Genomic DNA, 13,149 nt, shown 5'->3' on the forward strand with positions numbered 1-13,149 from the left:
AAAAAGACAACTATTTAACTATTTTTGGGTGGATGCGCTGTATTTCTTTTCTTTTTTGTTCTCATTATTATTTTTTAATTCTGTGTTAATGGTGTTACAGTTTCAGAGCCCTTTTGTGATACCTTGACACTGACAAAATGTACTGGAATGCTTAATGGAACAGAATGTTATCAATTAATTAATGTTATCAATCACACCTGTGCTCTTCCTGCAATGACCTGCCCGCTATAACAAGATTTATTCTCTCATGAGCACTGTGTAAAACTTTGCAAATTGCATCATGGTTTGAGCTGAAATCTTTCTCCCTCCAGAGGAACCTTAAACACTGCCTGAGGATCACTTGTATTAGGCATGCAGCAGCCGCTTTTACAAATGCAATTGGAGCAGCTGACTGGTACGACCAAATCAAATCTGAGAGTCTGCGCTTGTGTGCGTTGTGGAATACACACAAGATTAAATGATGAAAAACCTCTTTTATAAAACCTTTTCATCTTTTTTTCAGAAAAAGAGCACAGTTGTAGGTCACAGGTCAACACTCAAAGAGAAATAAATTGTTAAAATTGTTCAGATTATGAGAGAGACAGAGCACCAGTGACTATTCAAGAGATCACATACACATATTTATTTACAATATATACAATCACTGAAAGCTACATAAGCTGTGCATTAACATTGGTATGAGAATCAATCTGAAGTTTAATGTGCGTTTAACGGAGCAGAAGAATCATGTGACTTCTCCACAGTGAGCTCAGAGGATCTCCAAGTAGATGGCCGTCTCTGCGTCAGCTACAGCAGTACCCTGCACCTCTGTTGTGCCTCTGACTCCCAAACCCACTCGTCTGTCTCTACCGCCACCTTCTCCTCCTCTTCTTCTCTCCCCACCTCTTCTGCCCATTGGACGGATCTAAAAAAAGAGACAGATGTAGCTAATTCTCAAAATTGGGAATTAGGGACATTTGACATTTAGAGATTTTTGTCTATGCAATGCCCTCTGTTGCCAAAGACATAATATATACCATAAATACCTGCTTAGTATGGACAAAGAGAGGTGTGCAGTTCTGGTATACAAGTTGGTAGCTGCCGTTGGTGTAGATATGTGTCACTTCTGTGCAGTTAATGTAGAGGGGCATCTGGTCCTGATAAATTCCCAATCCTTCAGGGTACACAGCTGGGCGTCTACTCAGGACATGTCTGAGAAGAGCAGAACAGGTGCGTGAACCTCATAATAAGCAAGTGTGACAGATATAAGTGAACGCTTAAAGGGCTGATTTGTTTCACATACTTTCCAGCTCTCTTTCGGCAGCAGTAGAAAAAAAGCGATATAAGGAATATCACCAGGCAGATGGCCACAGTGGGTATCACCAACCACAACACAGGTGCTGTCTCTGTATTTTGGACAAAAAGAACAGCAATGGATCAGAATATTATGTAAAACTATAATGTAATCCCTGGTACAGGTGGAATAATATGCATTACAGTTGAACTCTTTGCCTTCCATTGTTTGTCACTCAAGCTGGATGTATAGGCTTCACATAGATATTCCATAATAAGCTCTGTAAAAGCTTTTTAAAATATAACATATTGCAATATGAAGAAATTGGGTTGGACTGCAACAATGAAAAAGATGTACTCATAGTAAGGGTACAACAACATAAGGTTTTATTTGCATCATTTCCTAATTCATTCTTCAGCTTATTCCCTTCTACTTATGTTTTCAAGCTGCAGGCGTGTTGCACAGATGTTTCAGCGCCAGCCCTACTGTTTTTTTAATGTGGAAAAACAGTGCTTTGAACACACCTTTTCCTCCTTGCAGCAACATCAGGGAGTCATTTCCCAGTGCATTGAAAGCAAAGCAGATCACAGTCTGTGGTTTGTCCATGTGACCGCTCAGAGTAGCTGTTAGCTTGTCAGACTCGGCTGTTACCGACACGTTGTAATCATGAGGTGGAACAGTCCCATTCACACTCCAGGTGACTGCTGGTTTGGGGTTGGAGTCGACTGAACAGTGACACAACACCTCCAAATCCTCCGTAACACAGGTGGAGGAGAGCCGGAGGATGACTGGTTTATCTGTAAGACAGAAAAAGCTAATTGAACTTATTGCACTTAATGTTTACTTGATATTCTTCATGTTCTTTTCACATTTCCATTTATTTATGTAATGTTGTTACTTTATTCCACAATATTGTGTTTACTCAGTACTAGTTTTTTTGTATATGGAGATTTAAAATGTACAAAATTCAGAGTCTAACAATAAAAAGTGTTTAATATTATATAGATTGTAAAGCCCTTTGAGAGAGTAATGTGCAAAAAAAGATTATTTTTATATGATACGTGTAAAAGTTTGACATTTTGGGAAAAATGCTTATTCCCTTTCTTGCTGAGAGTAGGATGAAAGGATCGATGCCACTCTTATGTCTTTCAGCTAAATATTACGCCAAAGGCTTGAAACAGTGCAAAACAGCTAGCTTGGCTCAGTCCAAAATTAACAAAAGGTTACCATACAGACACGAGAGTGGTATCAATCTTCTCATCTAATCTCGGCAAGAAAGTGAATAAGTGTATTTCCCAAAATGTCAAACCTTTCATTTTGATATTATAATCACATTAATCTTTTCCAATCTTTACAATGCCCATTATTTTTGTCAAATCAAACATTTCTTTTGAAGCCCTTCTCCAGTGACTTTTAGCTACATTCAAATTGAAAATCTGGAAACATTTTACTCCCTTGTAACATCTTAAAAGACAACTCATCACCAGCTAACCTCTAATGATTTCACCTCTCACACCTTGCAGCGGGTATGTCAAAGTGTACTCCAGAGTGTGGCCAGTACACTGTGGCATCACTGTTGGGTGTGGTTACAGGTGCAGCAGAGAACACTTCTGAGCACACCCGACCAGCTAGAAAAAAAACAGCGGAACTCTGCTTTTTAGCCTGGTGTTACTGTTGCTCTTGTACATCCTTGAAAACCAAACATTTACAGTTATGGCTTGTTGTCACATCTGTGTCCTACAGTAAGTAGGATTACATTGTATGTTCAGCAGCGTGGGCCTGGACTCTCCTCGACCAATCAGGTTATGTGCTGAGCAGCGGACCTTCATGTCTCGTGTCACGTTGAACACCCGGACTGTGTGTGTGCGCTGGTGGAGGTGCACTGTGCGGCCATGTTGACTGTAGGACCAGCGGTACTCAGACGCCGGCGGGTCAGCTTTACATGAACAGACCAACAAGGCAGTGCCCCCCTCATGCACTGTCAAGGACTGGACCTGAACCATTACATCTTTTGGTGGAACTATAAAGTATGGAAAAAGAAAAAAAGATAAAAGGCTATAGTGTAAACCGAACCAAGAAACATAAATATAGTATTCAAAACTATGCTTACATGTCACATGCAGATCCTTTGAAGTGGCCAGTTTTTTGGCTCCTGGGTAGCTAACTTCACACCTGAGTCTAGGTTTCACCTTGTGCGACACAGTAAAGGACAGAGGGGCCAGTAACATCCACTTGTGGAGCCTGGGTGGAGTGTCTGAACCTCCCCAGGCTCAGTGCTGTTCAGCTTGGGTCCTCTAACCCAGCTCCACCGCAGGTCAGGAGGTCTGGAGGGACAGTGATAGCTGACGGAGCAGTTCAGGGTGACCAGCTGTCCCTCTGTGGCTGACAACATGCCGCTGATGACAGGAGCCTCGGGAGTGTCTGTCAGTGAGGAGAAACTCAATCACCAGTGTGTTTTATTACTGCTGTGTATTTCGTTTAAGGCAAATGCACAGTGCAGAATCTCCTACAAAGGCCAATACTGTGGATTATGTGTCTCAGATTTCCATACTTAAACAAGTATAGGAACTATTTAATTGATTAGCCCATGTGTCATAGTATTTAAAGTGGTTTATTTAAGGTGGATGATTCCACATTGCGTAGTGATTATTGACTGTTTCTTCAAATGAGTTTTTTATTCTTTTTATTCTCATTCTTTAAAGGGCAGAAATATTCTACACATCATATATTTCTGCACTTTGCACTTCATTATGCAATACAAATGACTCACAGGAATCTGAGCTTTTAGGGTTTTAGGCTTTTGATTGCAATTTGTCATGTGTCAGAGATTCTCCTCTGTATGTTTACATAAATATACTGTATTTTCTGCATATATGATCATGTATTTTTACATAATAATGATTTTTTGGATACACTTACATTATCTGGTTGTTAAATAAGCAAAATAACAAATCCTTTTATATGAGAAGGAAGAGGCAGTACAGTGACTCACCCACAACATCCAGATTGAAGCTCCTTGGCCTCCCCCAAAGTAAGTCATCACCTCTCTTTAGAGCGATCTCAAACACCTGTGAGTCATCCTGGCTGATCCTTTCGATCTTCACTGAGCAGTCTCCATCTGCAATTCGCCCAAAGAGGGATGTCCGGCCTTGGAAATCCCTGCTCACTTGATCTCTGTCCTCGCTGTTAAAAGCGGTGCTGTGGAGAGGGAAGAAGCGGCCACCACCTCTGAACCTCAGCCGGACATCGACCTTCTCCTTCCTCCCCTTGGGAGGACGAGGAGATAGAGGAGTGAAAGAGCAGGGAATCACCACACAGGAGCCCACGAGTGCTTGGACACGCTCAGGGACTGAGGGCACAGGAGAGACAGTCTGGACTCCCCTCCACAAGGCTGCTGCTGTGATAGGGAACAGAAAATCATTAACCAATACAGCGGATCTGATGTAACTCTAGCTTCAGGTTTAAGTCATGGGAGAAAGCACTTTTGTTAATTTTTTTAATCAGCCTATCCAGCCACATAAATTGTGATGTTCATGTTTTATTTGCTTGATCTATTCAGTTTTTAACTTGACCTCTATGAAGTCAAAGACAATTTCCATGGCCAATCAAAAAGTTTCCGTTCCATACACAAAGCTCTCACATCCAATCACAGAGGGAGCGGAGTTAATTCCCTGAGATCTTCTAGAAAGTTCATCATAAAGAATACATTGGAACTAATATGAGGTTAGTTAGGACCGCTATATTCCACTGAACTGTCTGCAAATACATTATTTGACCCAGAAACATTTCGCAACAGTTGTATATTTAGAAAAGGGAAGAGGGCAACTGCACTTTTGGCTCTGGAAAGTCTACTACACTTCGTTTTTTTACTCAGATATTATGTTGTAAATATCAAAATCAAAATTATCTTGATTATAGCAGGAAACCTTATGTCACATTGTCATCAATTCTATAAAGAAAATAAATAAGCACATCATTGTTAAAGCAATAGAAATCATCCTTTTCTGAGTGTAATCTACCAGTACAGTATATTGTGTAGGAGACATTCACAGATAAATAATCACAATTTACATTAATGTCATATGGTAATAACTTGTGATATCAGATAAGTCTTTTTAATGAATTTAATGAGGTTTCATGACTGAATAATGAAAAAAGCTTTAGTTTCAGATTCTTGCATGGATTTCAAGGTTATTACCTTGCAATCCATGCAAGCATTTTTCACAAATGATAAATGATTAAATTACTCACCAAAAAACAGAGGACAGACAAGAAAGACAGTGTCCACATGCATGATGGCAACCCTGCTCTGCCGGCACAGACAGAAGGAAGGATGAACAGAGGAGCAAAGAGGGGGAAGTTAGAGTTTCATTGTTCTCCTGGTACTATGACTTCACTTTGATGCCGATGCCTCCTCTTACTCTTCTAGTATCTTCAATATTATCTTATGCTTATTGCCTTCACTCATAACACACTATTGAACTAATGGCTCAAAGTGTAATTTAACAATCAGTGATGGTACCACTATACAATTATTTAAACATGTCAAAAGACTCAAATACTCATCCACGTGGTGGAACTAGGAATTGTTTGCTAGGGAAAGAAAGACCTCAGCAAGTATTTGTGAGACAACACATGACAACGGGTGAGTCACTCTCATGCTGTTGGCCATTTCCTCAAAGGCTCCAACACCTCATGTGTTCATTTCTGATTCCCTTTGTCTACACAAGCAATCCTCACCAAATCTCTAACAGTGTGACAAAATATAAATGATAGCGGTAAGAGTTCCAAGGAAAGTTGAATAAAACAGATTAATGATTAACTTTTCGGCCTGACACTGATTAATAGCTGTTCTGTTGACAATACATGTCCATCAATGTATGTAGGTCATCACAGTAATGTAAAAGGTTGGAAGCAAAAGCGAATGCTACAACTTTGGTACTTCAACAGGAAACTGTTCAGACAGCTAGTCAATCTCTTTATATACATATATAAAAAGATAAGACTGTTATCATTGTCAGCTTCATTTTTCAGCTTTGCACTGAATTTTGAAATCATGATTTGTAATGAACAAACATAACTGTTTGATATTTTTCTTCAATGTCATTGGAGGGGATTGGAATGCATGATTAAACAAAACCGATAAATCAGAGGCGGAGACAAAGAGTCAAACTCTTTGAACTATGGACCCTTTGAAAAGTTGTTTGAATTGCTGCACCTTAACAGAACACAAACAGCTTTCCTGCTAACACTCATGACTGCAATGGCACCAGATGAGAGGGAAGGTGACTCGGAACATAACAATATAATACTTCTTTAAGGTATGAATTTCAATTAATGAGCATAGTAGTATTTGTGCAGAATTCCAGTCATTTTTTCATACTGTAGTTTTCTGAATGTAAGTGTAAAACCCACAGAGTTCAAAGGTACACCTATTTGTGCTCATAAGTAATAATCATTAATTTACAGCATTCCTCCCAAGAGTATTTTCTAAAGCCATGAACTCAGCTCAGCAATTACTACGGTCTCAGAGAGACTTGCTGCTGAACTGGACCCGTGAGCACCCAGCACCGTTGCTGCGTTGGCTGCGTGATACTGAGGTGCTTTCATCTGCCCAATACCTGTCTCTGCTGGAGAGGTCCCCTTCCAATGCCGTGGCCCAGGCTCTAGAGACCGTGTGTGCCACTGAGGAGAGAAGCCAAAAATTCCTGCAGGTGCTGAGAGACGTGCAGGATTATTACTGCAAGGATTTGCAGGTCTGGGTGGAGACACACTGCAAGAACGATGCTGTCAGTACGCCAGTGCCTACACCTGTGAAAGGTGATATTGCTTTAATAAACTGTTGATGACTGTGTACTGTAAATATTTATATACACAGGTGCATTTAAAGTTAAAGGAAAAGTACATAATATTCTTTATTAAAACCTTGAAGGACTGGAACTATAGACATAAGGTTTTACTGCATAACAATGGATGAGAAGATTATTAACAGGTACAATTAACTGTGATGTTGGTTCAGACTGAAATATCTCAGCAAGTATAAGACAGCTTAACTTATAGTTTACCCACTGATCAGGGGATGAATCTTACTGACTTTGGCAATCCCAATCCCAGCCCCTTTTTCTCTGGCCTCAACAGCAGGTTGACATTTGTTGTTTTGAGTGAAATGTCACAACAATTGTTGGATAGATCCCTGTGTAATGCTGTTGTAACAACTTTGATGAAACCCCTGACTTTTCATCTAGCACCAACATCTGGTCAAAATGTTAAAATGTTTGTTTAAAATGTAACCAAACCAAATGTCTGCAAAATGAACGACAAGAGCCTAATTAACATATTTTAGCATGTTACAATGATACGATGGTCAACATGGCAAACATTATACTTCCTAAGCATGTTGGTATTGTCATTGTGAGCATGTTAACATGCTGATGTAAACACTATACTGTACTGTAGCATGGTTGTAGTCTTGTTTTTACTTATGTTAGAAAAAACACATGAAACTAAATTTGTTCAAGCACATGTATAAACTTGAAATTACACCATGTAATGGCCTATTTAGTATATAAAATGTGTTATTTACTATAGAAATCTTTGATTACCACAGAGAAGAAGCCTAAAGCCCCTTTGCCAAACTGTTCAAAGGAAAGAGTAAGGGATTTACCCTGACTGCTGACATTAACGGTATGGATTCATCATTTTATCAAAAATAAAACAAGATTTTAGAATATTATAGCATAAAAAATTATTCCTGATTTGTTTTCATTCTTGATATAAAAATTCCTTGAATTGTTCATATTACTTGATCACATGGTTTGAAAATGTATTCATGTGATCTTCATTTGGCAGCTACACAAGAGCTGAAACCCAGCAGGAGTGTTAAGCTGGCCAACATCCGAGGTATGGCAACATTTTAGGTGAACTGAACAATATAAGTTAAAATATTCATCTTCAAAACTAAGTAAAAAGAGCAATTTAAGTCAAATTTGTTGACTATATCTTAAATCTTACCGTCTTCCATTGCAGTTCCAATTTCTGCCCATAAAACAACCCTACTGAAACGCACAGAGCAGTTAAAGTGTTACTCAGAGGGCGAGGGAGTGGCTTCAAACTCAGCTTCTCACATTGAGATCCGCTACACTGACCTATTTGTGACAGAAGACGATGACTTAGTTGACACCAGCCAACATGAGTACTTTGACCTGGCAAGTAGACGAGCTCGCATCTATGTCCATCAGGCTTGCCAGCGCATCCAGCCGTGCCATCTATTGAGCCCCAGAGGAGCATCAGGACAGCCCCCCAAAAGGATAAAAGTGAAGGGTATTGCTGGTATCGGAAAGAGCGTGGCAGTACAGAGACTAGTCTATGAGTGGGCGATTGGGAAGAACATGCGTGAATTCACCTGCATTTTTGACTTGCGATTCAGAGAGCTTAATCTGATTGAAGCACCGCTGAGCTTATTGGAGCTGCTTGGAGAACGGTTCCGGTACCTGAAGGCAGCTCTACCTGATATTTTCACCTCACCAAGTTCCTTGCTCTTCATCTTAGATGGATTAGATGAGTTCAAATTCCCTTTGGACTGGAACAGTCCTGACAAAAACCTTGACATTGGTTCGGAGGTGCCAGTGTCAGAGCTGATGGTGGCTTTAATCAAGGGAAGCCTTCTCCCAGAGGCATCAGTCATTCTCACAACAAGACCCTCTACTGAAGCTCCCAAGGGTTTCTTCCAGAGATGTTGTGTGGTGCTGGGCTTTGAGGAGGCCCAGGTGAAGGAATACACCACCAAGTTCTACAAAGATTGTAAAGTTGCTGAAAAAGTCTATGATTACATCTTGAACAATGACAACCTTTTTGTGCTGTCGTTCATCCCTCTTTATTGCTACATCATCTGTACCGCTATGGCTGAGTTCTTCTCTACAGGGAATCAAGATGTTGGTGACTCAAAGTCTCTGGAGCTCAACCCGCCCAGAACTGTCAGCGAGGTTTACTTCTGTTACCTGTTTACAGCAGTCAAGCACCATGCGCTAAAGGGGAGTGCAGAGAGAAGCACCCCTAGAGCTAAGGTTCTCTCGCTAGCAAAGCAACAACTGACAAACTTGGGAAAACTGGCTTATGAAAACCTTCTACAGAAAAAGATCATGTTCGACAGGGCAGATTTGGAGAACTACGGCGTTGCACCTGCTGATCTTCAGAGCACCTTTCTCAGTCACATCCTCCAGCCTCTCAAAGAGGAAACAGTGGAGATGTTTTCCTTCTTCCACTTGACTGTTCAAGAGCATATGGCTGCCCTCTACTGTGCAATCAACCTCTTCAGCCAGGAGGACATAATCCAAGCTCTGGACCTCTGGTGCTTTGGGTTATGTCCACCATCCTCCACAGCTGCACCCCTGCAAAACACAGCCCTCAACACGGACAAGCTGGAGAGCCTCCAGATGTTCACACGCTTTTTCATGGGAATGCTCCGAGCTCGGCTGGCAGGTCAGTTGGATGGCCTTGTTTTTTCCCCCACAGAGCAAGGGGATGGCATCCCCACCAGGCTGGGCTTGTGGTTCCAAGACCAGTTTAAGGGCAGGAAGCTCGAGAACCAGGCAGCCCTCAATCTTCTCCACTGCCTGATGGAGTTCCACATGATGGAAGCCACCAGCATGGCAGCACCAGAGATCAAGAAACTCAACCTGTTTAAAATGAAGCTGAGTGTTGTGGACTGTGCAGCCATGCATTATGTTCTGCAGTTCTCTCCACACAATCTGAAAGAGCTCAACTTAGGCTACTCCAACATTGGAAACAGAGGACTAAATAGACTGGGGCCAATCCTACATCGCTGTGAAACTCTCTAGTAAGTAATACATTTTACATTAACCTGTCATAGATAAGAATTGGCATTTGAACACTAGGCAATAAAACAAGCTGGGTTGGATTTTCTGTCTGGCCAATGCTTATCTTTGTCGAGTATGCATCTTCTCCCTGTGTCTGCATGCTTGTCTGTCTGAATGTTAACTCTGTGATAGACAACCTCTCCAGGGTGTGCTCCACCTCACACCTAATGCATGCTGAAATAGACTATAGCCCCCATACGAGCTGAGCATGATCACCCCAATGTTTTCCTGTTCTTTTTCAGTTTGAGATACAACTGCCTGGATAGGCAAGCAGCTATTTTAGAATCTGCAGTTCTGAAATCAAATGAGTGCCAAGTGAAAAAGCTGTTGTAAGTCATGCAAGATTGTTTATTACAACTCTCACAACACCACTTTCAAAACATACTGTAAGGGTTTAGAGCTAAAAGGGTGAGACGGTCATAAAATGCATACATTACCAAATAAAAGTGCTTGAGTGGACATATTCAATAGTCATTCTCATGCCCTGACCCCTTTGGCTGCAAGCCCTTGATATGAGTCATTAGATACTATACCATATGTATTTTACTGCAACACAATTGTTCAACTCATGCGTACAGTATGTGTGGCAATAACCTGGGTCCAGAGGGGGTTTTGGAGCTCTGGAACGCTCTGGAGCACAACACCACTGTGGAGGAACTCTATTTGGACATCACTGGCATCACAGAGCGAGGAACAGAAAACATTGTCAACTGCCTCAGCAAAAACACATCTCTGAAGACACTGACGTAAGAATTAAACCCACTGTCTGTCTTCACAATGTCATATTAAATACAAGTGCTGCCATCTAGTGGGAGTTAATGTCACAATACAAAGTAATAACTATTTTTTCCTTCATCAGTATTGTCGGGAATGATATTGGAGAGGTGGGGAGGAGGAGGCTGAGGGAGCTGGAGCAACGTCGACCGGGACTGCGGATTATTGCAAATTTTGTAGATGACCTTGGATTACTTCAGGCCTACCTGGACTGGGTGGATGAGATCCAGGTAGACAGAGACCAGATGGACTCTGTGAAGAATGTAGACGCCCTGCAGTCTGTGCTGAAGGGGCTCCAGGTGGCAGGAGAACATGTGGAGAAAGGAGAGAAAACAGAGAAAGCCATGGAGCTCCAGACAAAGATTGTGAAGTTGCTGAAGTCTACAGATCTGATTGGAGGAAGATAAGAAAGGTTAGCGCTCCATCTGAAGTAGGGATTTGGAGCTACAGAACACTGAAGATAATGACGCATACAGAAAATGATACATCAGTTCTGCTCACTGAGACCTCAGCTGTAAAACATGTGTAAATATAATAGATTTTATATTCTCAATATCTGTGATTGGTTTTGAGTAGCACTACACCTTTTTTAGTACTGACTTCTCATTAATGATTTAGATCCACCTGGTGTTTAATTAACCCCAAACAAATGTAATATATATTTGCTCATACAAAGCCCATATAACAATATACATACAGCCCATATAATAATGCCTATTATTTTGTCACTTTTTACAAATATGCAAGCCCAGTTTGTGGCAATGAAAGTGCTTACCACTCCAAATGTGTTTAAATAATAAGGAAATTAAGTTGTTGACTTTTTTATACATACAGCAGTGGGGTCTGTTAGACAGCAAACAATGAGCAAGTAAAGCCAAATGCAAACTGGACTACTTGAAATGAAGTAAGTTTTGCCACCACTTGATTTAAAGATGCCCAGCCTGTTTTGTGATATGATACACCAAGAGAGACCGTCATCAGCAGTCATTCAACAGCAAGACTGTTCTGAATTTTGACTTCCATTTGGGTGTTTGTGAAAGAATAGCTTGTTCTGAATAAAAATAACACAAAAATGAGAAGAACTAATTGTGTCAGTCTACAAGTTTTTAAATGTTCTCTCTTTTCTCAATTAAGAGATTTGATGTTAAATTGCAAAGTTACTGTTTGATATGTTGTTTTCATAACTTGCTAGGTGAATACAAGTTTTTACATGTTAAATGTTAAATAAAAATTCTTGGCCCAGCAGTGGAAAATCTACTACAAAGATTAATGACTTACTTGTACTTGTGCAAGTTCCTCAGTATCAAAATAATTTCAAGAACTCTCTGAAAATGCAACTGCACTTCTTGACTTCTCTTTGCATCTTCTATTTGCACAACAGACCTGATGAAAACGTAAGTCATTATAACCTCCATGTATGATATATCTGATATATTATACATATATAAGTACTACACATACTGTCAATAACACTGTACATACTGTAAGATATACTGTCATGCTAACTTTTACAAGCAAATTTCTGCAAATACTACTATCTTTTTGCATTTCTGGTTAGATGCTAACTTCATTTCATTGGCTTTTACCTATACTCTGTACAATGGCAATAATGTTAAATCAAATCTATTGTAATCTAATAAAAAACATATACACTCCTCCTCCTTCAAGTTAGATGTGCATCACGTCAGTCTTCAAGAGCTGTCGTGGTATGGTACCAATACATTTTTATTTGTAGGAGATTTACTTGAACCTTTTAGCGACTTAACATCAATAACAAACATGTCAACTTTTCCATCTGTAATCTCCGGATTGTTTTAAACTTGAGTTTCTGCCTCTCCTGACAAACAAAGATGGCTGCAGCTCTGAATCTTGTTTTCATTGTCTGTCTGCTGCAAGGTGAGTTTGGACTTTATTTATAAATGAAGCCAATGAACATAAAAATAACAAAAAGTACAAAAGAAAACATGATCATTTAAATACCCAGTGACTCGTTATTCTTCCAGTCATCATTTTGGTTAATTAAAATTTATTTATATATATATTAATGTATTTTATTGTGTAAAAGGCAGTAAAATGGCTACGCTACTGTAAACTATCTTCTTCAAGATGTGTTTTTCATGTTGCAGGCACCCTGTGACAGGTGTTTGAGGTGATTAATCCTCAGTCAGTAGAGGTTCTGAATGGATCCTGTATGTCAATCCCCTGCTCTTTTAAGATAGAGAACAT

At 40.2% G+C, this 13,149-nt stretch overlaps 2 protein-coding genes and 1 long non-coding RNA gene across 4 annotated transcripts; 2 read left to right on the plus strand and 1 right to left on the minus strand.

Moving 5' to 3' along the window:
* Positions 1-598: 598 nt before the first annotated feature.
* LOC119897221 lies at positions 599-5,642 on the minus strand. Of its 2 annotated transcripts, none has more exons than XM_038710809.1 (8): positions 5,525-5,642; positions 4,266-4,670; positions 3,384-3,694; positions 3,030-3,293; positions 1,798-2,070; positions 1,283-1,385; positions 1,026-1,191; positions 599-904 (listed from the first exon to the last, which is right to left on the minus strand). In XM_038710809.1, exons 3-8 carry the CDS (start codon positions 3,499-3,501, stop codon positions 749-751), a joined length of 1,080 nt encoding a protein of 359 aa, XP_038566737.1. In that variant the 5' UTR covers positions 3,502-3,694; positions 4,266-4,670; positions 5,525-5,642; the 3' UTR covers positions 599-748. The 2 variants fall into 2 exon arrangements, with proteins under 2 accessions (XP_038566737.1, XP_038566738.1); XM_038710810.1 differs by having other exon boundaries at positions 4,266-4,667; positions 5,525-5,637.
* A 795-nt stretch (positions 5,643-6,437) lies between these two features.
* On the plus strand, positions 6,438-7,127 carry LOC119897223. The gene is made up of 2 exons (XR_005443378.1): positions 6,438-6,594; positions 6,743-7,127. It is a non-coding gene; the product is annotated as an uncharacterized LOC119897223 (long non-coding RNA).
* Positions 7,128-7,893: 766 nt separating this feature from the next.
* On the plus strand, positions 7,894-12,005 carry LOC119897222 (NLR family CARD domain-containing protein 3-like; the record flags this gene model as incomplete). Its single annotated transcript, XM_038710811.1, has 6 exons — positions 7,894-7,957; positions 8,123-8,173; positions 8,300-10,109; positions 10,392-10,478; positions 10,728-10,895; positions 11,009-12,005. Coding segments are annotated over 6 exons (2,502 nt in total), but the record flags the coding sequence as incomplete, so codon positions are not given.
* Positions 12,006-13,149: the final 1,144 nt, after the last annotated feature.

The sequence above is a fragment of the Micropterus salmoides genome, unplaced genomic scaffold (assembly GCF_014851395.1).
Source record: "Micropterus salmoides isolate LMB-PRFRI ecotype aquatic unplaced genomic scaffold, ASM1485139v1 Ms_hic_scaffold_11, whole genome shotgun sequence".
In the NCBI taxonomy this organism is placed as follows: Eukaryota; Metazoa; Chordata; class Actinopteri; order Centrarchiformes; family Centrarchidae; genus Micropterus; species Micropterus salmoides.